Source organism: Antrostomus carolinensis, unplaced genomic scaffold (genome assembly GCF_000700745.2).
Source record: "Antrostomus carolinensis isolate BGI_N321 unplaced genomic scaffold, ASM70074v2 scaffold8746, whole genome shotgun sequence".
Taxonomy (NCBI): Eukaryota; Metazoa; Chordata; class Aves; order Caprimulgiformes; family Caprimulgidae; genus Antrostomus; species Antrostomus carolinensis.
The window spans coordinates 1-22,635 of NW_010321108.1; the positions used below are offsets into that span (position 1 = coordinate 1).

A 22,635-nucleotide genomic window follows, 5' to 3' on the forward strand; every position below is an offset into this window, starting at 1 on the left:
GATCGCCCAGGCGGGGAGAGCCCGGCCCCCGGCTCTGCGGTTTCGCCCTCGTAGGTACCGTGTGCCCGCAAGAGCGCTCTTGTTCCTGCCAGACCTGCTGGAAACATTCAGCCGCCGGGTGGTGTGGGACAGGGGACAGAGTTTCTCTCTGCTTCGGTACGAAAAGCCCCTATTGAAAATTTCAAGCCGGAGTCCTTGAGGGTCGTTGCTATTTTTGAGCGTGGGTTGCCCGAGTTGTGTCTTGGAGGCTTGCTAAACCTTGAAACTCCAGGGATGCTGCTTGCCTACAGGGCACAAATAATGCTGTGTTAAGAAAATGTATGGAAGATAACGTTGTAGTGCAGTGTAGACTTCTTCTAAGCCCATAGTGTAGCCTGAGCTTGTGTCAGAAAGGTTATGAAAATTGGTTTCATAGATTCTTGTTCAAGTTAAAAGTTTCCAGCAATAACTATTGCATATGGCAGAGAGCCATACACATATGGAAGCATAAGAATTGATGGATTCCCTTCCAAGCTAGAGAAGAAATGAAGTTTGGAGTTCAGATCAAGGGTGGTGGCATTTATCCAGTGTTCTAGTTTAAGCATTCAAGAGGTGGATGGTCATTGCTGATATTTCAGTGAACAACTGAAGTGGTTAATGGAAGTGAGAGTATCTTTGTGTGTGTACTTTGAAGTCCACTGGATTTTGGGCTAGTTGTCATACTTTTAATCAAAATAGTATTATTAAAAATGTGTTGTTCTTGCATTTCAAATATATATTTCTTATTTAAATTCCATAAGTAGATGGAGATTCTAGCTCACATAACTGTTTTCTTAATAGAGGAATTTTTTTCTAGTTAAGTGTCAAATAGGCTTTTTGGGCCACCTGTTAACCTCTCATATAGTGTTAACACAATAAAAGTATGGTGATGATAAAATGATAATTAAAAAAAAATCACAAGCCAATTAGGTCATATTGAGCATGTGAGCTGTAGTTAATTCTTGTCTTTGTATAGTATGCAAGTTTTTGTACAGTTGTTGCTAGTTCATTGAGTTTTGTGTAAATATATTTATAGTAATTTTCACTATTCTATGATGCTAAAAGTGTGTAGGATCCAAATGGTGTAAGGTGTCCTTAAGGCAAACTAGTAAATGACTTGGAAAAATACAAACTGCATCCTGTTTACCAGATTATGTCTCTTTAATTCTAGGAGTTACTGTTTAATAATTGGTACGGTTAAGGCTGCCCATTTGAGGAATTAATGGTGGTTTTTTCTTAGCTCTAAATCTTAATTGGCAATTGAGTTTGACTGTCTGTTGATTGATAGTATTAATGACTTGCAGAATTTGTTCTGCTAGTACCTGACAAAAAGCCCTTTGTCTTCCAGAAGACTTAAGCTTGAAAAAGTCTTCTTAAATTGTCAGCTTTTAATTGAAATTAGATTACACCATGCATTAAAAAAAAAAAGTCATTATCCTTTCATTAAAATATATTAAACATAGTTGTAATCAACAGTGTTTCTTTATCTGTTGTGTATCAGTACTTTTTATTATGTGGTAGAACTGAATCAACGTTTACATATTATCAAACAATTTATTTTGTACTTCAGAATGAGTACTGACCATATTTTCAAGCTGGATGGGGCTAAAAAGCTAATTATGATAATGTATTTTAGATTTATTGAAGTAGATACATTAAGAAAAATTATATGGTCAGTGTATAGCTGAATTGATATGAAGCACTGCAGGTAAAGACAGCTCTGGAAGGATTAGAAGTGGAATTATTTCAGTAGATAGAATGTATCGGGCTGTTAGCTAATACATTTTTAAACATAATGACTGAATAATTTTTAGGAAGAAACTTATAGTGATGCCTCTGTTCTTCAGAACAACATGATTTTATAATGGGTTTCAGTTTATTAATTTATTTTTATTTTGAGATTAGTCTATTGGACACATTGGTGTTGATGTAAATTATTTAGCTGGAAAAAAGTTACTTGTATGACACTTTAAAAATCTGTTTGCTATTTTTTTTGTATTTACCTTAGACTTTGAACACTGGAGTGTTTAATGAAGTCATATTGTGGAAACTGGTTGATATGCAAATATATTTGATACTTGCAGTTGAGAATTTTCTCTCTTTAAGCTGCAGTGTGTCTGTATATGTATAATTTGTTAATCATTGGAATGAATCTGGTGGGTAAGACTGCTTCCTAATGAATTCCGTAAGCATACGGAATATAACTGTGGATATTTCTACTTTAGTGAAAATTATCGCTGATACTGTGTGATGCATGCTGTACAAATAGAGATGTTCCTCTGTCTTGAAGAGAGTGTGATCTTTCTCTCTCCTAGGGAAGCTGTCATCATCAGAGCAAGAAGAGCCGTTGTGCTTCTTACTATGTTCCTTTGTTATCTTATTTTGTTTTGGTTTGTATCTTTTAATCTCTTTCTTTCCAGAAAAATAAGTTTATGCCACCTGAATTTTGCATCATCTCTGGAACTTACTGTTGCTACAAATATGGGGGAGGTTAACATCACTAGTATCATATGACTAGTAATGCTTTTGGCCAGCTGAGATTTAACTTGCTAATTTCTTGATAATTTGGTTCAAAACCTAGACAGCTGAGGTACTGGCAAATAATGTGTTGTTAGAAAAAAAATACTATTTTAAAAATAGACTGTTAACTGTACACGCATAGTTCAGCTAAAATTATCCTATTTGCTTTTTCATCTTCATTACTTATATTGTAATGAACAGTGCTGAGTATGCTGCACACTACAGTGTAATCTCCTGTTTTCTGGATGTTGTGAATTTTGTTTTGTTTATTTTTTTTAAAGCAATTCTTATCAGAAAGTCAATTAGTTTCTTGGAATCAAGAAAATCAAATACTGACCCCATACATTTCCCCACTGAGTACAGACAGTGATTGATGTATACAACGTTACTCTTGAGCGTTTTAGCTAGGTTCAGTGAAATCAAATCGCTGTCTCATTGGTATGAGCTCTTGCCTGATAACACTACTTAGGGATAGAAGGGAATGGGCACCTTCCACGGGATGAGAAAGAAGCCTGTGGGTTTGGTGGCTGCAAGAGTGATATACACTGTGACCTTACCCATCAACATCTGTCTCTTGGCATCACCCTGTTTTATTGAAAACTTAGGAAATATATGGGTGAATAAAATTTTTGAAAATGTGCTTGGGTTGTGTTGAAAACTGCTGACAGAACAGGGCAGTGTGGGGTAGGGGAATGGCAAGAGCAGATTGTTACAAGGTATGGAATGTGGATTGCACTGGTGCCAAAGGGTACTAGGGCAAAGACAAATGCAAACCCTTAACACTTATTCAAAAGACAAACAAACAAAAAAACCCCAACCCCCCCCAAAATCCCCAAAGATGTACAAAGAGGGTTATGCTTAAAGAGGAAGTGTTTAGTTTATTTTTCTCATGTAATTATTTATTTGTTTATTTTTGTGGAAGGGAACAGTTACAGAGTAATCCATGTTTAGTTACCCTTCATAATATACATGAGAAAATCCAGACACTCTTCATATTATTCTTATTCTTAGTTATGGAAATCAGTCTTAAAATAAAAACTTGCTTTCTTCTTTGCTCTTGAGAAAACTGGCATACAGAGTAGCACTGCCTTTTCTACTTAATTACTGCGGTGCTATCTACTGGCTACTTTAAAATGTCAGATTGAGTTGGTTGAAGTGACAATCTACTGCATCAAATGTGTGTTGTCCATTTGAGAAGTTCAATGAAAGGTGTAGAGAAAATGTAGTGTTTAATTTAGTTATTTATTTTTTTTAGTAGGCAATTAAAGCTTAAATATTCAAAATAGTCCTTAGAAGAATTCTGATCATTGATATTAAGATACTCAAAACCAGTTAGGTAAAACCTCAGTACAGGAATATTTGAATGACTGCAGTTGTGCTCTCTTGTCCTTGAGGAATTCTATTCTTTGAGTGTGATCTGACAAGAAATCATAGGGATTTGTATACCTTAACATTAACTTTTAAAATTGTATTATCACAAGCTACTTTTGTTCATGTTTCCTGAATGAATTGCAAATAAAGGGTGGGTGTTTCAAAGCTGTCTGAAAGAGCTGCATTTTTAACTCTTAGAAGAAACTAATAGGAGTTAATTTAGGTAATTTGGAAACTTTTTGTGTATGAAGAAATAATTAGGAAGTCTTGTATCAAATCCCTCCCCGTGCCTTGTTGTTCTCAGACTGAAAACTCTTCCTCTCTCAGCCTCCAGTCACATTGTCTGTAATCTTAAGTGTTTTAATTGCTCTGATGTAGATTACCGTGATGCCAAGTTGCTTGAGGAGAAACAAATAGTTGTTAAGCTACTTGCTGGCTCTTTGCATTCTATTTGCATAGGGAAAACAGTGCTTGTAGAAATGCAGTTTGGTTTGTTTTGTTTTTTATTTGGCAGGCAGAGTTGCGAGCAGCTGTTTTCTTGGCATTAGAAGAACAAGAGAAAGTAGAGGTAAGAGAACCTTAAGAAAATAAAACTAAAAAAAAAATCAGTATACTGATAGTTCTTCATGTAGAATTAAATATAATGGCTTTAATACTTTATATTTGTGAAATGTAACGAGAAAATTATGTATTACTGCATAAGAGTGTGATGCTTAAAGAACACAAAACAGGACTATCAAGGTGTTTCCTGACGTTTAGAAATAGGAATTGTTCCATATCCTTTTGAAACTGTATCTTTAACTAGCTATATCTACTGGTTTTATATTGCTTCTGTCCAGTTGACCAGAATAACTAAATCAAGTTTTCTATCAAATACTACTTCTTCTTCAAAAAAAAGGCATTTGATCAAGATGTTATCAGATTGGAATAACGGTTTTTGAAATGTAAAATATTATAGTGGTTTGTTTTGAGAAGTGTATTGTGAAAGCAATTTAATGCAATAACTTGCCAAGTATGCTAATGCTTTGGTAGTTCTCATAAGGAGTTGTAGCCTTACTTCAGAATAATTTGCTTATACTTAAGGAAGAATTCTGAATTAAGAGATGGACTATGTACTAATACCTTGACAATATAATGATATTAAGGGATGTGATACTAACATGATTCAGTAACAATACTGCTGTGATATGCAGATGCTAGTTTTGTGACCCCTTGTGCTGTTGGCATTGCCTTATTTCCTTTGTCTTTCCACTTACTAGAACTGGAACAGGGAGGGTGCGGTATGTCCAGGCTCTCTGTTTCAAAAGAGGAATGCAAAGCTGTCTCTATTCCTCTGCTGGTTAGATGGTTGTACTTCTTCTGGAAAACTGCACAAAGGGAGGAGAAGTTATTGTGACATTAGTAAGGAGGGGGAGTAGTTATTCTGTGGTGTGAGATTCCATATTCCAGAACTCTAATGTAAGATTGCTGAAGAAGACATAATGAGTGATATAACAGAACAGTGCCATCTCTTATGGGAAGCTTCAGCATATTATAGAGTACCCAGAGAACAACCTCCCAGACTATCTGGAGAGTAATAGGGATGAAGAGGGATTTGCTACAGTTGATCTTGGCTCACCCTCTTCCCAGAAGGCTTAAATGTATCATGATATTTTAATTTTACACTGTAGAGACACCGAAAAGATGTTAATACTCATCACTACTCTGAATTTCTAAATATTAAGCAAGATATATTTATTTTTTGTTGCATTGCTTTCTTGTGTGTGTCAGCATTTACAACTGTAGTGATAAATACTTATAACAGATCCTTTTCCTCAAGTTAGGTTCTTACCCAGGGTATGTTAGGAGTGGCATTGAGAATTTGATTTGAAAAATCACTCAACAATTTTGACAAACTCAAACATAGCACATTGATTTATCACTGTTTAAAAATGAAATCTGAAAAGGGATAAAAACACTTTCATAATATCTTTCAAGGCATTTAATGAATAGAAGATCAGTATTGATTGGTGAATCACTAATTAACACAGTCCATGCTTTGTTTAGGTGATTTGTAAATTCCCATTTTTTTAAGAAGTGGGACTGAATTTCCTTAAACTTGGCACTATATTAGAGGAGCCATTTGGGAAGTTAACTGCTTAACTTAACTTTTTAATCATTAAGTCAATAAAAATCAGTATGCTGTTAGGAATTTTGGTGAAATTATTCTAGCTGTGTAGCTTTTATAATAGAAATCCTGAGAAAACTTGCCTAAGTAAATGTATGGCTCTGCAGCTTTTACTTGCAGGTAGTAGAATTAATACAAAGGTAGGTTTTGGAGAAGTGAATTACATGTGCCAGGCATCATTGTGGAACAGCATACACCAAAACACCAACTTGCTGTCGTTTTAAACTTCTTGCTAATGTGAGGATGTTGTTAATTACTGTTTGGTTTTTGCTTTTTGACAGAACAAAACACCTCTGGTAAATGAAAGCTTGAAAAGTTTTTTAGGTACAAAAGATGGTAAGTTTTTTGTTCAGTATGCTTCTCAAAATAATAAAAATAGGGAATAAAGGGTTAAAGCATTGAATCTTTTATTAACAGCACAGTCTTTCTGACATAAATGATGCTTTTGTTCCTGTCAAATGTCATAATTACTATTAATTCAGAACAGAATTCAGTCTATAACTTCTGAAGTTAATATTGCTAAAGTTGTATTTTTAATGAGATGACTAATGCATTTCAAGTAAATTTTCATGATGAGTTGTGATTGTGCTAACTCAGAGCCATTCTAGACCAATAGAAGTAGTAACTAGTGAAAACTCGCTGTAGAGGTACAGTAGTAAATGCACACATAGGGAAAATGCCAAAACAATGTGTTTAAAACAGAGGAATGGTTTAAAAAATCATCTGACACCTGAATTTTGTAAGCAATCTCTATTTATGCTCCTGCAGTATTGCTGAATTAAATAATTTTGATACCATGTCTGAGTTAGAAATTAGGGGGTTGGTATGCAAATTATGAACTAGATCTGGTGTGAATTTGTGGTGAGTCAGCTGTGTGGTGGTAGTTTGCTGAATGTCTAAATGATGTTTGTAGGAGTGTTGAGTCAAGGTAGATGTTCATACTGAAGCCTTATTAGTGTTAAATCTTTGAAGATTTGTTTCTGTCTGGTGTGTTTTTACTCTTCTCATTTCCTTTTTAGGTCGCTTGGTAGCAGGTCTTGTTGCCGAATTTCTACGATTTTTCAATCTTGATTTTACGTTGGCTGTTTTTCAGCCGGAATCAAGCACAGTAAGATACACTGGTTTTATTTGTATGCTATGCTGATTGTTTGGAGCGTGTGGCAATGAATACAGAAGCTGTAGTAGATTTGTTTAAGCCACTTGCTTGTGTTTATTCCAAATAATTTCTTATATGTAGTCTCTAAAAGGTGCTCATTGCCATAAAGACACATATTCCAGGAAAGCGTGCTAATATGAACAAGTGTTCCCTTTATTGAAAGTCAGCAATTGATCATATGTTAATTTTGAGTTAACAAATTAGTAACTTTTGTGAAATCATAGAACAGTATATACAACAGAATATTCCTGCAACATTTTTTGCCAATAATTTTATTATGTCAGGATACTAAGTTTGTGTTATTATGAAAATTAAAATAATGTCAGTAGTCTACTTTGAGAGAAATTTCACTGAGGCAAAGAACTTTGTGCAGATGTGCATGACAAAAAGTAACTGAATAGAATACTTCAGTTGGAAGGGACCTACAATTATCATGTAGCCCAACTGATTACTTTTAGGCTTTTGGTATTGAGTTAGAGGTTTTTCATCATGTCTGTCTCTTTTTATGATATAAAGGTTTTAATAATAAATTTGGTTTTGAAACAGTTCCATTTAACTGAATAATTCCTCTTTATATCTCAAATACTCATTTTTATTATTGGTGTCAGTTTACATGGTTAACTTATTAAAAATCCAACTTTATTAAATCAGTTAATTGGCTTCTGTTTCTCAGAAGTTCATCTTTCCTTTTAGGGGCTTAATCAAATAAAATCACATACATCCTTGTCCTTTGCCAAATATCCTTAACTGCATTTATTGCACTAGGACACGTCTGTACAAAGATTCATATTCATGCTGCCAAATGGAAACAGTCATGCTTTCTGTCATGTTGCCACTCGCTCTTGGGAGCCTTGCTTCATTTGTGTTTTAAAGGCATCTCATGCTCCTTGAAACGTGTCCCCCCCACACACCCTTTTTTTTCCCCAGTAAAAGCATCTTTTTCACCTGTTGCAGTGTATATATGAAATTTTACCAAAGTTAAGCGAGTTATGTGTGTACTGTTGGAAGATTTCATTTTGTCTTCCTCTACTAGCCTCTGTCTCTGAGCAGTCTGTTGTATTGTCTATCGATCCTTCATGTTTATGTGCTTGACTAGTGGTGGCTTCCTTCAGCATTTGCTTGACTAGTGTTTTGATAGCAAGTGTCACTAAATCTTAAGAGTTTGAGATGAACTGGTGCCCTCTGCAGTAATGCCATTCCGAGGTTATGCCAACTAACCTGGGTTTGCTGCAGCATTCTCCTTCTGCTATAATGTGAAGTTCAGTTTTAAAAAGTCTTTTTTTTTTTTTTTTTTTTCTTGGGTGATGTGGAATTACTTTCATCCTGTTTCTGTCCTAAACTATGTTTTTGGGGTTTTTTTTTTTAAGTGAAACAGACTGAAAGTAAGTCTTGACCTGTGCTGGTGTACTTTTGTATGCATGGGAATGGGGACTCTCCATCATCTATGAATTTGCTGGAACCACTGTCTAGGTGTTCCAGGATCCACTTTTAAATGTGATAATGAAAGCAACTTGACCATATAAATCCTTAAATCCTGAAGGATGCTATTGATGAATACTTGCATATTTAAAACAACTTCGAGTGGTTTGTGATAAGTTCAAGTACAGATTAGAAGTAAATGATGTGATAGGCTATCATTACTTTAGTCCACATGCAATAGGAAGTTTTAAATAATCACTGTTTAGTCAAAATATTGTGGTGTTAAATAAGACCAAAAAGATTTAGGAGTTATATTGTGAAATGTGTTGTGTTTTCTGACAGATATTTCTGTGTTGTTGTTTTTTGTTTGTTTGTTTTTTTTAATTCTCCCTCCAAGCTAAATGGCCTTGATGGCCGAGAAAACTTAGCTCGAGATTTGGGAATTATAGAAGCAGAAGGTTCTACTGGTGGTCCCCTGTTGTTGGAGGTTGTTAGAAAATGTCAGCAGAAAAAGATTTCAGTCAGTGGAGAAGTAAGTAGTGTTAAGATGTAATTTCTTTCTTTCTTCATAATTCTTTATTCATTTTCATTTCAGTGATGAAAAATAAACTGAAATTAAGAGCACTTGGCTATTGTTGTAGTACTATGCTAGTTTCAAGTCTTTATTATAATTTGTATAATCGGAAACGCCTTCAACATATCTTATCAGAAAACAATGTTGACAGACTATTCTATTACTTTTAATGCCAGCCTAGTACTCATTACCAAATCTGCAACAACGTAGTAACAAAGAGTTAACCCAGATAAATTACACTGTTACTTATTTTCTAATTTCTGATGTAGCTGTACTTATTTTCTTTGACATACTTCTAATTTTAATACGACCTGAAAAACCTAGAATTGGTTTTGTTAAAAGCTTTAAAGCTGTTTTGAAAACATATGTATTTTATACTAAATATATGAAAGTATTGAACTAGCTGAAGGCAATGACAGTAATATTTTAATGGAATATATAATTAAGTTGTTAATGAAATTAATCAAATCCAACCAATAGCTTTTGATTAGTCTGTCGTGATTGTGGCTCAAAAGAAAATTCTCCGCACCCAAGATGCGTTCAGTACCCCAACAAAAGCTTAAATTCAGGAGTAGTTGTCGTAGATGTCCTAATATAGTGTCACAGTCGGCATACTGTGTGAGTAGGATGGTAGCCTTGTTTCTTGTTGGGTGGTATTATGACCAAATACATTGTATTTTTAATAAGTGTTTATGTGAAATTTCTCAGGTGGCTCAAGTTCCAAGTGATAGTCCATGCCCTGCATCAAAATCATCTGATGGAAGATCAAGTACACACTCTATACCAAATAAGGTAAGATTGTGTATATACAATGGAAAAGCTATCTAACATACATGAGATAAGTAAAAGATACAACTCCTATGAAACTGCAGATATGCTGACACTCACTTAAATGATCTCCAGAGTCCTGTACCTTTCTGACAACACATACACAGAGTCTCTGTGGGAGACAGGGAAGTTGGAGCTAACTTGTCTGTTTACTGGGCAGCTGGCTGGTTGCTGCTTGGGATTGCTTAGGATACAACTGTCTTTGTGTTGGAGACCGTGGCTTTCTTCTCTATGTTGTTTCCTGTTATCACAAATATTGAGTAACATGTTCCAGACCTCTAATACTCTGCTGCATTTGACTGGAACTGATCAACAGGTAGAGAATTATGGGAAGCATAGGGCAGGGAAAGACGCATGATTACTTAAGCCTCTTCTCCACAAGAAACCAACTAGCCACTACAGCAGGGCGGGGGGTGGGGAACCAGCAACAAAGCAAATCAAATCAAAACAAGTGCTAAAGTTTATTCAGATTATTAATATAATCTGATCACCTAAAAAGTTTTAATAGCTTTTTTCAAGATTACTGAAAATAACTTAGAAGCTTTCCAACTCACTAATGAAAGCTGAGAAATATAACATTGCATGGCTTTTGTTGTTATTTGTTTAGGAGAGGAGGTGGTAAGGATAAAAGCAAGTAAAACGACAGGTCAGTTTGGATCTGCTTAGTTTTATTCCAGTTCTTTTTTTTTTTTTTTGCCATGCAGAGCCAGAAAAGTATACGATTTGAAAAGCAAGCTTTGTTTCAGTATAAAGTTACTTTAATTGCTGTGCTTGTCAATAGTATCTTAAAAGCTAATATTTCTGTAACTGACCTTTGAATGGAAATTCTAATAATTTCAGATCTGCTTTGGAGAAGATAATTCTTGCTTGGCACCAGCTTTTAAAACAAAACAAATTAAATATCAGTGTTACTAATGCTGTTGCTTCATACCCAAGCCCCTCCTTTTGTTTTAGGGAAGTTCTAGATTAGCTCAGAAGAACTACCGAAGCTGAGTTAGAAGTCATAAATATTCCATTCTCGCTTGAATATACCATCTTTAACCTTCAGGTTTAAATTACTTTATTTGAAATGAGCAAGTTAGAAAGAGAAGAGCTAAGTGTTTGTTATGGTTTTTCCTCAGGAAAAAAATACTTGTCTAGAGGAGGGAAAAAGTAGTTCCAGTAGCTTGTAAATTGAACCAGGTTTCATATGGGTGTTTTTCTGGGTGTGCATGCACATGTCTAACGGCTGGTCCATCCTCTGTGTTGTATGAATCTTATTCCTCTATGTTTGTTCTTGACAGAGCTTTTGGCAATGCAGTTATGCAGGGGTGTTTTGGGGAGAGGGGTGGGGGGAGGGGGACAGCTTTGGTGATGGTGGGTTGGGTTTTTTTGGTGTTTGTTTTGTTTTTTTCTGAAACTTCTACCCTTTTTGCAGTGGTTGAACTTTGCCAGCCAGTCCAAAATACATTAGTTGGGGGAAAACAGCCAGCCACAAGCATAGAAGACTATAATATATTAAGATTTGTTTAATTAGGAAACTAGATTGATAAGAATGAGTTTTAAGTTATGCCTGGAAACTGCTTTAGAGGAGATATCACAGAGCAGGAACAGTCATTCCTGTCGTTTAAGATTGTAACAGGAATAAATGACACTCTTAGTTCTTTTATCACAATTATTTGGGCCTGTACAAAACAGGAACTCCTGTACCTAGCTCAAATAGTGCTGTCCAGGCTGGGTAGAAAATAAATATAAACCATGTTTGAATGATTTTCAAAGATTAGGACTGTTTTCCAGAAGTGATACTGTTTTGCAGTTCACTGTATTCTCTGTGTTGAGGTTGTCAGAATGCTCAGGCTGCTCTTGACTGTTTAGATGTATTAGTCCAGAGGTGAAAAAGCTCCCATTGGCTGACTTCAGCTTAATGATACTGGTTGTGACTGGTCCAGTGATAGTGACAATTTTTTAAATGTGGATAGACCTAATCCCAAATAACTATAAGGACACAAGAAAGTGATTCCAAGGTTTATTCTAAGGTCTAAGTTTTAGAGAAACTACCCAATAGGAATATTTAATTCTGAGCAAGAAGTATTAAAATGTGGTAAAAGATCTTTCATTGAACCATGTTTCTTTTTTTTTAAGGAGAGTTTTATGCATTGTCAGAACACTGGAGTTGAGTTGAATGCTTACGGCATGCAGGAGCAGCTGAGGTGGTGATAAGAACACTCTAATTTACATGTTCTTTCTGATGCAGTGAGGTTGCAAGTAGAATATAACTTCCAACAAGTTGGAATTTATGATGAGGCTTTTTATATTCTTTATACCAATCCTCTGTGGCAAGCAAATCATAACTCCATTGCAACATCTTCTGTAAATGCTTTTCATAATATATTGCTGAATCCTCCATGAAAATATATTTATCTCAGAAACGGGAGAAAATTGGTTTGTGTATGGAAGTTTCCTCATAGAAACAACAGCAGCTGTTGGCTGGACTGCACACTCCTCTGAGAAAAAGTAGTGGATATCTTAAAGGAACTACAGTTCTTGGATATATTTTTTCCTGGTTCTCTGTCTTGTTGGCAAAGGCTGGATGGGAGAATATTCTGCCTGTGCAACATACTTGGAGTAAAAATAATGCAGGAGGACATTTTAGCCAGTCCTAGGTGGAGTGAGAAGGAAGTTACCTGAACAATTGTGTTGGGTTTGTGTAGTGGGGGTTTTTTTGATAGCAGGGGGGAGGCCACAAGGGTGGCTCCTGTGAGAAGCTTCCTTGGCTCCAAGGCAGATTCATCTCCAGCCCAGGCTGAGCCAGTCAGCGATGGTGAAGCACCTCTGGGAATTCATATTTAAGAAGGGGAAAGACCAGTTGAGCAAGAACATCAACAGCAACAAAGACAACCTACAGAGGAGAGAGGAGGGGGATGTGAGAGAGACAACTACAAAGACACCCAGGTCAGTGAGGAAGGAGGGGGCGGAGGTGTTCCAGAACAGAGATTCCCCTGCAGCCTGTGGAAGTTAACAGTAGAGCAGATCCTCACCTGTAGCCTGTGGAGGACACTGTGCCCAAAGGTAGCTGTGACTGTGTGGAGAGCTTGTGACAGAGTGGAAGACCCCAGAAGCACTCATGCCAGAGTGGGGGGAGGGCTGTGCCAGAGTGGAGATCTGCCTCCCGCTTGTGGAGGACCCCATGTGGGAGCAGGAGGCTGTGCCTGAAGAAGTCTGTGGCTCTATGGGAAGCCCCCACTGGAACATTCTGTTCCTGAAATATTGTAGCCTGTGGGAGGGACCCACGCTGGAGCAATTAGTGAAAAATTGCAGCTTGTGGGAGAGACCCCATGCCAGAGCAGGGGAAGAGTGTGAGGAGTCCTTCTCCTGAGGAGGAAGGAGTGGCAAAATCAACATGTGACAGACTGACTGCAGCCCCCATTCCCTGTCCCCCTGTGCTGCTGGAGAGGTGGAGGAGGTAGAGAAATCAGGAGCAAAGTAATTTGAGCCTGGGAAGAAGGGAGGGGTGAGGGGAAAGTATCTTAAGATGTGGTTTTATGTCTTGTTATCTTACTCTGATTGGTAACAAATTAAATTGATCTTTCTTCCCCAAGTCGAGTCTGTTTTGCCTGCGACCATAATGGGTGAGTGAGCCCTCCCTGTCCTTATCCCAACCCATGGGCCCCTTTGTTACGTTTTCTCTTCCCCATCCCATCGGAGGGGGGAAGGGTGAGCGAGTGGCCGTGTGATCTTAGCCTGGCTGCGGCTAAACCATGACAAGAGTCTAGACTTCCTGATTGAAACTTGAGATTCTCCGGTGGTTTTTCAGCAAATGAAAAATGTGAGCTGAACTGGCGCTGACTGTGACCTGGCAACCAAGAGATGTAACGTAGAAGGGAGTGTGCTAGGAGAGACCAAGACCACAGCTCTTGGCAGCAGCAAAGAATTAAATTTGTTTAAGTGCAAGTGTGAAACCACACTCTGACCTACCTTATTAACAGCATTAGTCTGAAACCCAAGGTAGGCATGTTGCTCTTCGAACCTTTAGCCATGTTTAACCTATCACTACCTTTTGAAAGTAGATATTTCACTTTAACAAAACTTTATGATATATGAATTCAGGCAAAGGCTAACTGTTGTGTTTCTAGTTTCTCAGACAAGATATCAGCAGCTTACTCCCTAAGGGCCCAGAATGGAAAAGTATCAGTAACTTCCCTTTTACTCCTGTCAGGGTATCACTAAGTTCTTAATTTGCAACAACAATGCTGTTCCTCTAGGATAGGAAACTTAAAAATTGTTGCTACTACCACCTATAGGGTCTAAGTCCTTTTTCTTGCCCTAGAAGAACTGAGCTGCTGCCAGCAATTGAATGTGTTTCTGTGACTTAGAGATAAAATTACCTTGGTAGGCCTTTTTCAACTTTCGTGACCTACACTTTCAAAATTTTACTTCAGACTTTAGAAATAAAGTTAATGACTGATAAAGAAATACTTGGGACAGTGCAACCTCCATATTGGTTAGCTGGATTAAACAATACTGTTGGCTTTGTTTCAAAACTGTTGCCATTCTTAGTGTACAGGACGTAAGTTGATGTACTAAACAGATCTTTTGGCTTAATTTTAGTAAGTCTAGGGGAAGATAAAAATTGCAATGCTGCTTACTAGGTAGTAAGATGCTATTTTTTAAAAATAAAAGTCCTTTTTTCATAACAGCTTGATTATTAAGGTAAATTTGAGTATTGTTCTCTTGGGCCACGAAATTTTGCGAAGGAATGACTTGAGCTGTATTACTTGGTCTTAAAGTTAGCGTATAGAATAGTCCTTACAAGCTTGATTATCTGTAGGACTAAGACATAAGCATGATACAAAGACTTAAAAGTATCTTGTTTGTGTCATTTTTGGTTTTAGTATTTGGAGGGAGAAAGTGTCATTAACTGCAGTCATGTTATGCTTGTCACTTTGAAACCTAGTGTTATATTGCAGAGATTACCATTTAATATGGAGGTTAATTTGTATGGGCTTATATGGATTTATTTTGAAGGCAATGGCTGTGACTAACAACATTTGTTTATAGGTGAGTTGCAAAATAACACTAATAAAGCATCATGTAGCTTTGAGGCTGTAAAACAAATAATCCCCCTATATTCAAAGCTGGGAGGTAAGAATAAGTCTGTATGTTTCTCTATTTGATGACCAACTTATTTTAAAATAGGCTGCTTCATAACAGGGGTGATCTAGGTAGCAAAGCAATGCAGAGGATGGAACAAACTTTTTTAATGGCAGCAACAGTAAAGAACACTTCCTTTCTAAACTGATCAAACAACTTTTTTTCTCTGCTGTGATTCCTGATAATATTAATAAATTCCTGAGAAGTACTAATAAATTTGAGCTAACTTCTTAAAAAGTGTTTGTTGTGTGTTTATAGTACCACTTACAGTATTATAAGACGTGAATACTTATTTCTTTGAATAAGGGCGTTTTTCTTTATCTTTCAAGGCTACCGAAGCCACTCAAAGTGATAGAAGTCTTTCATCAGGGGATGCAAGCAAAAGAAGCATTCATTTTCTGCCTAATGAAACAAAACTAGATCCTCAACTAGAAAACAAAGACTTAAATACCAAAGAAAAAAGTGATCCAAGTGTGGATGAAGATGATGTAGAGGGAGATTCTTTTTTTGATGATCCTATACCCAAACCAGAAAGAACTTATGGCTGGTAAGTAACACGGATGTTCTACTTAATACAGGTTTCTCTTGTCCTCAGTATCCATGCAGACCTTTGAGAGCTAGCTGATGTTTGATTATTTGGACTTGTTAATGCAAGTGTTTAGATCTGTTCTGTAACAGTTTGTTTCTGAAATGTGCATGTCTGACTCTGTTCTTTGAAATGCAATGTCATCTGGGATCTTGTGGATGTACCCTGAGTGGAAAAAACGGTATTGCTTTAAGGTGCATCAGTTAGACTAAACAACGTCCCCAGCCTATTTCTTTGGTGGAATTGACATGTATGAGGCATGGACATCAGTGATTCTTCTTGTAGCAGAGCTGTGGAGATGATCAGTACTAAAGGAAGTGGGCAATGACAGGGATAGTGCTTTAGATGTCTGCATGGCTTTGTAAGGAGTATGAAAAATCTGGTGAATGTGTAAACTGGCTCCGTAAACTGTAAACATAAGAAAAATTTTCTCACAGCTGAGGGCTTCCTCTTCACATTGCAGAACCCTTTGTGTGCAGTTCTGTGTTTTCAGTGAAGTGTTATTTCTGCATATGCTAGTTTTGCAGACACTTCTGAAGGGCATTTTTTATTGTTCATCTGTGGGGTCTGGTGACTGAAAAATACCTCTTGAACCAAGAACTAGTGACAGAACTACACAACAGCTTTGTTATAAAATTGAAAAATCTGTCTTTGTGTTATCGTGTAGAGTTATCTGGAAGCTTAGTTTAGATACCTCTATTGAGAAATGCTGCAAGATTGTTTCATGGTGTTCTTTTGTTGTGCTTGAGTAATTGGAGAATTGCTCTAGATGAGTAGAGGTTACCAGAAGAGGTTGCAGAAGCGTTTGCAAGTCAGTTTGGCAGTACCTTCCCTCATGTTGGCTTTTTCCCTGCAACTGAGTCAACAGCGGGTAGAACACTATCATCTCTTTTGTATTACCGCCACAGTAGATGCTTACTTCTGGAATGGGGTCATTCTGGTACAGCTCAAAGCAATCATGCCAGGTAAACTAGGTCTCTTTCTAGTAAATTAATGGACTCTTTAAGAACAATTATTTATAATGCAACTTCGGATATATGTAAAGAGCAAAATTCTTTTTCTCAGAGAAGTGATTTTTTTTCTGTGGGAAATATTGTGTGCTACAAATAACCCTACTATGATACTCCTTTTCTCTTATTGGAAATATTGAGATTAAAACTGCATCTGAGTGCATTTACTCCTTACTCAAGAGCTCATTTAACTAACCTTTAACTGAAGTCCAACCATTGTAGCCAGTGGTTGTGTTGCCATGAAAGAGGTTGAAATGGTAAGTTGGGAAAAGTAGAAAAGACTGGAAAAACTTCTGGATAATTATAATAATTAATAATTTCTTATTGTTTGAGCATTTTCATATGACAAGAAGGGAAATTCGCATTAAAATGGAGTAAACTGGATTTATTTAAAAGACCATCCACATATTCTTCAGGTGAAATCCTTTTGTGGTACGTTGTGCTGGTGTGCCTGAGTCCCAGGGGATGAGTTAAGTGGGATAGGTAGTAGGAGTAGGTAGTAGAGCATCGGCATCGCTTGGTTTGCAAAAGGGTAAATTCCTTATGGGAACTTGCCCATTCCTGTCAGAAGGGCACATTAGAGAGGAAGGGAGCCAGCAGTTACTGAGGACAGAGTAAGAGATCATCCAGCCTCTCACTGCCCTTAGGTCTCTGACCTGTTGTTCAAGATTTTGAAGTGTTTTAATTAGTGATGGTATAGATGGTATTTTGGTGACATAGATGTAATGAATGATTCAAATGTTGTCCATTACTAATACAAATGAAATCATGGTAACAAGCACTTCTGGTGATACTAAATGTGAAATCTTGATCTCTTTTTAATAGTGTTTCTTTATCCTTTACTATTTGAGGATATTTGTACTATTTGAACTCAACACTTCAAGTATATGAATAGAATAAGTAGTAGCCAAGTGAACATTAATATGTGATAATGAGATCTATCTTGCTATAACTGAGAGGTTTTCATTCTGTGAATTGACTGGGTTAATAGTTTCATCACAGATTGTATCTTTTCTTTAGTTGTAAAACAAACTAATTTAAATATTTATTTATATCTGAATCTTTCTTCTTTTGGCTGCGTTTACATGTGGGGATAATCAAAGGCCCCTTGATAAAAATAGTGATGCTGTTGAAGGTGCAGGAGCTTTGTCTGTGAAGGAAGGCAGGCAGAAGTCTTTGCTTAGGTGAGAAAGTGACTTTCTTACTGACTGTCTTGCTTGACGCTTGTGCCAGTAAACTGCCTACTGTTTTTAAGATTGCAGAATGAATAGTCCTTTCCCCTGCTTCTTCTTGCTGTAAATAGTGCTGTTCTAATTTTATGACAGTTTTGTAAATAATAAAGAGAGTCACTATACACATTTTACAGCTCTGTAAGTACTTATTTATTTGATTTATTTTAGGAAAACTGAAGCTAATAAAGTAGGAGACCTAGCATCCCTTTCTGATGCACCCCCTCTAAAAAGTGGGTTAAGCTCCCTGACTGGTGCACCTTCACTAAAGGAGTCTGATAGTAAGTTTTCATATGTATTTGTGTTTTGCTGAATGTAGGAGATATTTGCTGTAATGTAATGGATGATCTATGTGTCCAGATGGAAATGTGATTAAATAGCCTGCATGTGAACCCCTTCTGGCTGTAATGCTTTTTTCACTAAGTAATCAGTGAAACCATACTGGTTTTGATATATCATACTGCCATTGGGACACCTTATATTTTGGACCATGAAATACATATCTACACTCCTTTTTTTGTGTATATGAAGCAGTTTTCAGGAGTATAACATTCTGCTGCTCATTTTTTAAATGAAATTAACTTACTCCTATCTATTGTTATCTTACATGATTTGCACAAGTTCTTTAGGGATATTTGCTTTCATGTTTAAAACCCGATCCTGAATCCTGAGGGATTGTCTCTGCTGTTTTTAAATGTTAGCAGACTTCAGACTGAAAATTGGGTATAACCTATAATGTTCTAGTATAGTGTAGTAATAAGATTATTATAAAATAATACTTGTTATAAATAGTTGATGGGTATGTTTAAGTGGGATCTTATTAAAGAGTCACTAATTAAATTTCTGATGTAAATGCTTTTGTTTTGTTACAGATTTGAATAGAAACTCTGTTTTGAAAGATCTACGGTTGGTGAATGCAAAACTGGGATCACTAGAATTAGGCAAGTAACTGCTAAACATGATAAAGCTCTGATATTTTTAACTCTAAATTCTGGTCCAGCTTCTTAGGGGAATCTGAAAAACTGAAATGCACATATTGAACTAAAATCCTCAGCTTTTATTCCTCTCACTCTTTTTAACACCATTGTGAAACTTACTGGAGTTAAGAGCAAGATCTCATCTAAACAAATACAGAAAAGTGAAAACTGATGTCTTGTATGTGGATTAGTATTTTACACATGCATCAAAGTTTTGATTAATTCTGTGCATACATTTGCTCATATCAAATGATAAATTTTGTTGTCTGGGTTTCTAAGAAAAGAAAGGCATTATATTTGTGGAAAAGGTAGCCAGACAAGTCTTACTGTTTTTCAGTGTCATGTTTACCTGCCCTCCACACCTTTGGAAGTTGCCTTGTGACCTTTAGGAGCAATATGAAGATGATGTATTTTGTCTTCAATGTAGTCAACATACTGGAAATGTATGTTCAATTTCAAAACAGTTTGTGTAAATGAGATTTGAGATTAGTTAATGACAAACATAAATTCATCTTCTATTCCTAAATCTCCACAAGTAATTTAATCTACTCCCACTTTTGCTGGCCATCAAAGCATGTAATTTGGTGCAGGAATAGATTCCTTTTTGCATTTCCTGAAGAGAACATTTGTTTGATTAATATTTTTTTAAAATTATTTAGGAAATGGAGATGATGATGAGTATGCTGATGACTTCAACAGGTAAGAGAAGGATGACATTGCAATAGCATAGCTTTTCATGCGTTATAAGCGTGTCCACTGGCATATTTGAATTATTTAATAATATTTCAGCTAGTCACAGTTGCTGGAGCCTGTCAGTATATTTGAATTCCTTCAAAATTCAGTTTGCTATTTTAATACATATAGTTATAATTTTTTAAAAAAACCCATCCCTTTTGTGTAGGGGGTAATGAGTTCCTTAAAAAAACTGCTGACTTTCAGATGATGATAAGTTGTTGCTTTTTTGTGACTTGTGTGTTTTGTTTTGTTTTTTTACCAAACCACGCACTTACCAATGTTTTAACATTTTAGTTAATGATTTTGGCAATAAATATGATGTGTACTGAAATATTCAATTAAAAAATAGTGTCATGAGTAGTCAGTAATAAATATTTAACAGCCTCATCCTTATGATGTGAAGGTATTGGTGTTGTAAGCTGCAGGATTGAGGCTGAAGTATTTATCAGGGCTTCATCTAGCTAGAAGGCCTTTAGTTGTTATGGGTTTTAAGGTCTGTAGTTGTTATGGGTTTTTAAGTAACTTCATATTTAACTTGCTAGGAAATGAAATCCAAATCAAATGTCAGGTATAAAGTGAAAGTGAATGTAATACCTGGATGTTCAAAAAGGAAGTCTTATTTCTATGTTTATGGGTTTTTTGTCTCTTTAGTACTAGTCATCGCTCGGAAAAAAGTGATGTCAGTATTGGTGAAGAAATAGATGAAATTTCTGTGGAAACAGAAGAGTCGAATACCAGTGATAAAGTATGATTCTTTTAAAATTGTTCTTCTTGACATTATTCTGGTCTTGTCTTGACTTTTTTTAAAGCAGAGTGTGTCATTATCACATGTTCCTAGAATAAGTGTTAAAGTTTTATTATTTGTTGTTTTCTGTATTTTTACACCTAGCGTTCCTGCCAAGTTAGATACTATACTGATGAAAAAACAATACAAAACCCCAGAACAATTGTTTGGTAGCACAAGTCACTGTCTGTTTATAGGCATGTAAAAAGGAATTTGAGACTGGTTTAGTGTCCAGCATAAGAATGTATTATCCCTGTATCTCAAGATCTGCCTGAGCACCTCCTAAAGGAATATGAAATCTCACTGAAAGAGCTTGAGGCCAAAAGGTTGGGGTGCTGTGTCAAGGACTACAGGAAATAATGCTTACTGTTTCTGTGATTTCTGAGTTTGTAATTTCATTTCTTTTCTAGCTTGAAGGCATCACACAAGACCTTACCATTTCTCAGTTAAGTGATGTTGCAGATTATCTAGAAGACGTGGCGTAGAATTGGACAGCAAACATGTTTCATTGTGCTGGACTAGAAGACTGCTGTGGACTGTTAACTTCAGACAATCACTTTTTGCTGGAATGTCCACTCCCTATTTGTGCCTTGTGTTTCAAAAAGACTGTAGGTGGAGAAGGCTTTTAAATATTCTTAGCAAGAACTAAATGAAATAGCGTGTTCCCATTTGAGTCTGATATCAGAATTATTTTCTTCATTTAGTTCAGCCAAAACTTTTACAGCAGGAAGTGGATTTTCCAAGCAGAATGTCCATTGCTGGCAGTGGGCATAATAAAAACCAATTGATAACAGAACATCTACAGAGAGGCATGTGGCTTTATAATGAACTTGCACTGTTATTGTAACAGTCCGAATTTTTTTTTTAAAGATAACCAAAGCAAGAACCTTCAGAGGTTGTGGTTCAACTCACGCTTCTTCTGACACAACTTTGTCGAGTCAGCACGTAGTACGTATTTATGGTAACCAGCCACAAAACCTAATTGCTCCAGATTTACTTGAAACTGCTGTTTTTCAGACTCTTCTGAAAGTTGGACTTTATTATTTTTTTTAAAAAGGTATATCAAGTTGAGAGTATCTAAACTCTCAAATCTAAATTTAGGAGCTAAATTTAGCACTAGTCTTAACTCTGAATATTCTTGTATAAATATGTTTGTCAGACCATTAATGTTAAGACCTAAGCTGTTTTTATATATGATAACTTAATCAATGTTATCTGTTGTTGAATCACAAAAAGTAATTTTGTAAGGAACCACAAATAACAAATCTTATTGTTTTTTCTTAAGTTTTTAACAGTGTAGTAACGATTTGTAGAGCTTTTATAATTGGGGGCCCTTCATGTGCTGTAAGTTCACTTTCATTCTTGAAAATCCTTGTTATGTAAAAAAGAGCGCCAAAAAGTGAAACCACTAACAATGTGTTCTGCAGATTCTGACTGCTGTACAGAATTAAATCCAAGTATTTAAAAATACCATACTGAAGACATTATGGACACTAAGTGCTAGCTAGGAGCAAATTCTTGTGTTTCCATTATATGTTTGCAAAACAGGGTCAGTAATGGAAACACTGACAGTTCTTTAACGATACTGTTACACATGGCGCGGCTGTGGTATATAGGTCATGGACATTTGTAATACTGAAACAAGACTTCAAAATGTGCACTTTCTGAATATTGTGAACACATTGGGAAAATATACATGTAAGTTAATAACTTTTTTTTTAGGCTTTAATTTTTTTTTCAGGAACACTGTTGGCCCCTCATCAACGGTCACCACAGTGGAAGGAACATGCTAAACTAAAGCCATTGGTTAAGCATATAGAGCTGCTACTAGTATTGGATGCTGACTTAAATCTTGTTTTGCACTGAGCCAGCAGGCATGGAGCAGTGCTGGGAAGTTAGGCTTGTACAGTACATAAATGATGTGAAAGGAGAGAGGAAAAGCGTGCCTTTTATTTATGTGCACCCCAAAATAGCCAGCAAAAAAAGCATCATAATATTTAGTCATGGAGTTAACTTCTAACTTTGTGCCATATTGTAGCAGCTGAACACAGAGGAAAAATTATTTTACCCCAAAAAATCAATGTGCCATAGGCTTCAAATATGTATAACATGATACACCCTGTGTAAAGAA

The 22,635-nt window shown here is 36.2% G+C and overlaps 1 protein-coding gene across 1 annotated transcript; it reads left to right on the top strand.

The window, feature by feature from the left end:
• The first annotated feature begins 3,230 nt into the window (after positions 1-3,230).
• On the top strand, positions 3,231-21,423 carry CEP43 (centrosomal protein 43). Its single transcript, XM_010169794.1, has 12 exons — positions 3,231-3,254; positions 4,424-4,477; positions 6,358-6,412; positions 7,096-7,184; positions 9,049-9,183; positions 9,934-10,017; positions 15,513-15,730; positions 18,180-18,289; positions 18,881-18,949; positions 19,645-19,684; positions 20,372-20,465; positions 20,915-21,423. Exons 1-12 carry the CDS (start codon positions 3,231-3,233, stop codon positions 20,987-20,989), a joined length of 1,047 nt encoding a protein of 348 aa, XP_010168096.1. The 3' UTR covers positions 20,990-21,423.
• The last annotated feature ends 1,212 nt before the right edge of the window (positions 21,424-22,635 follow it).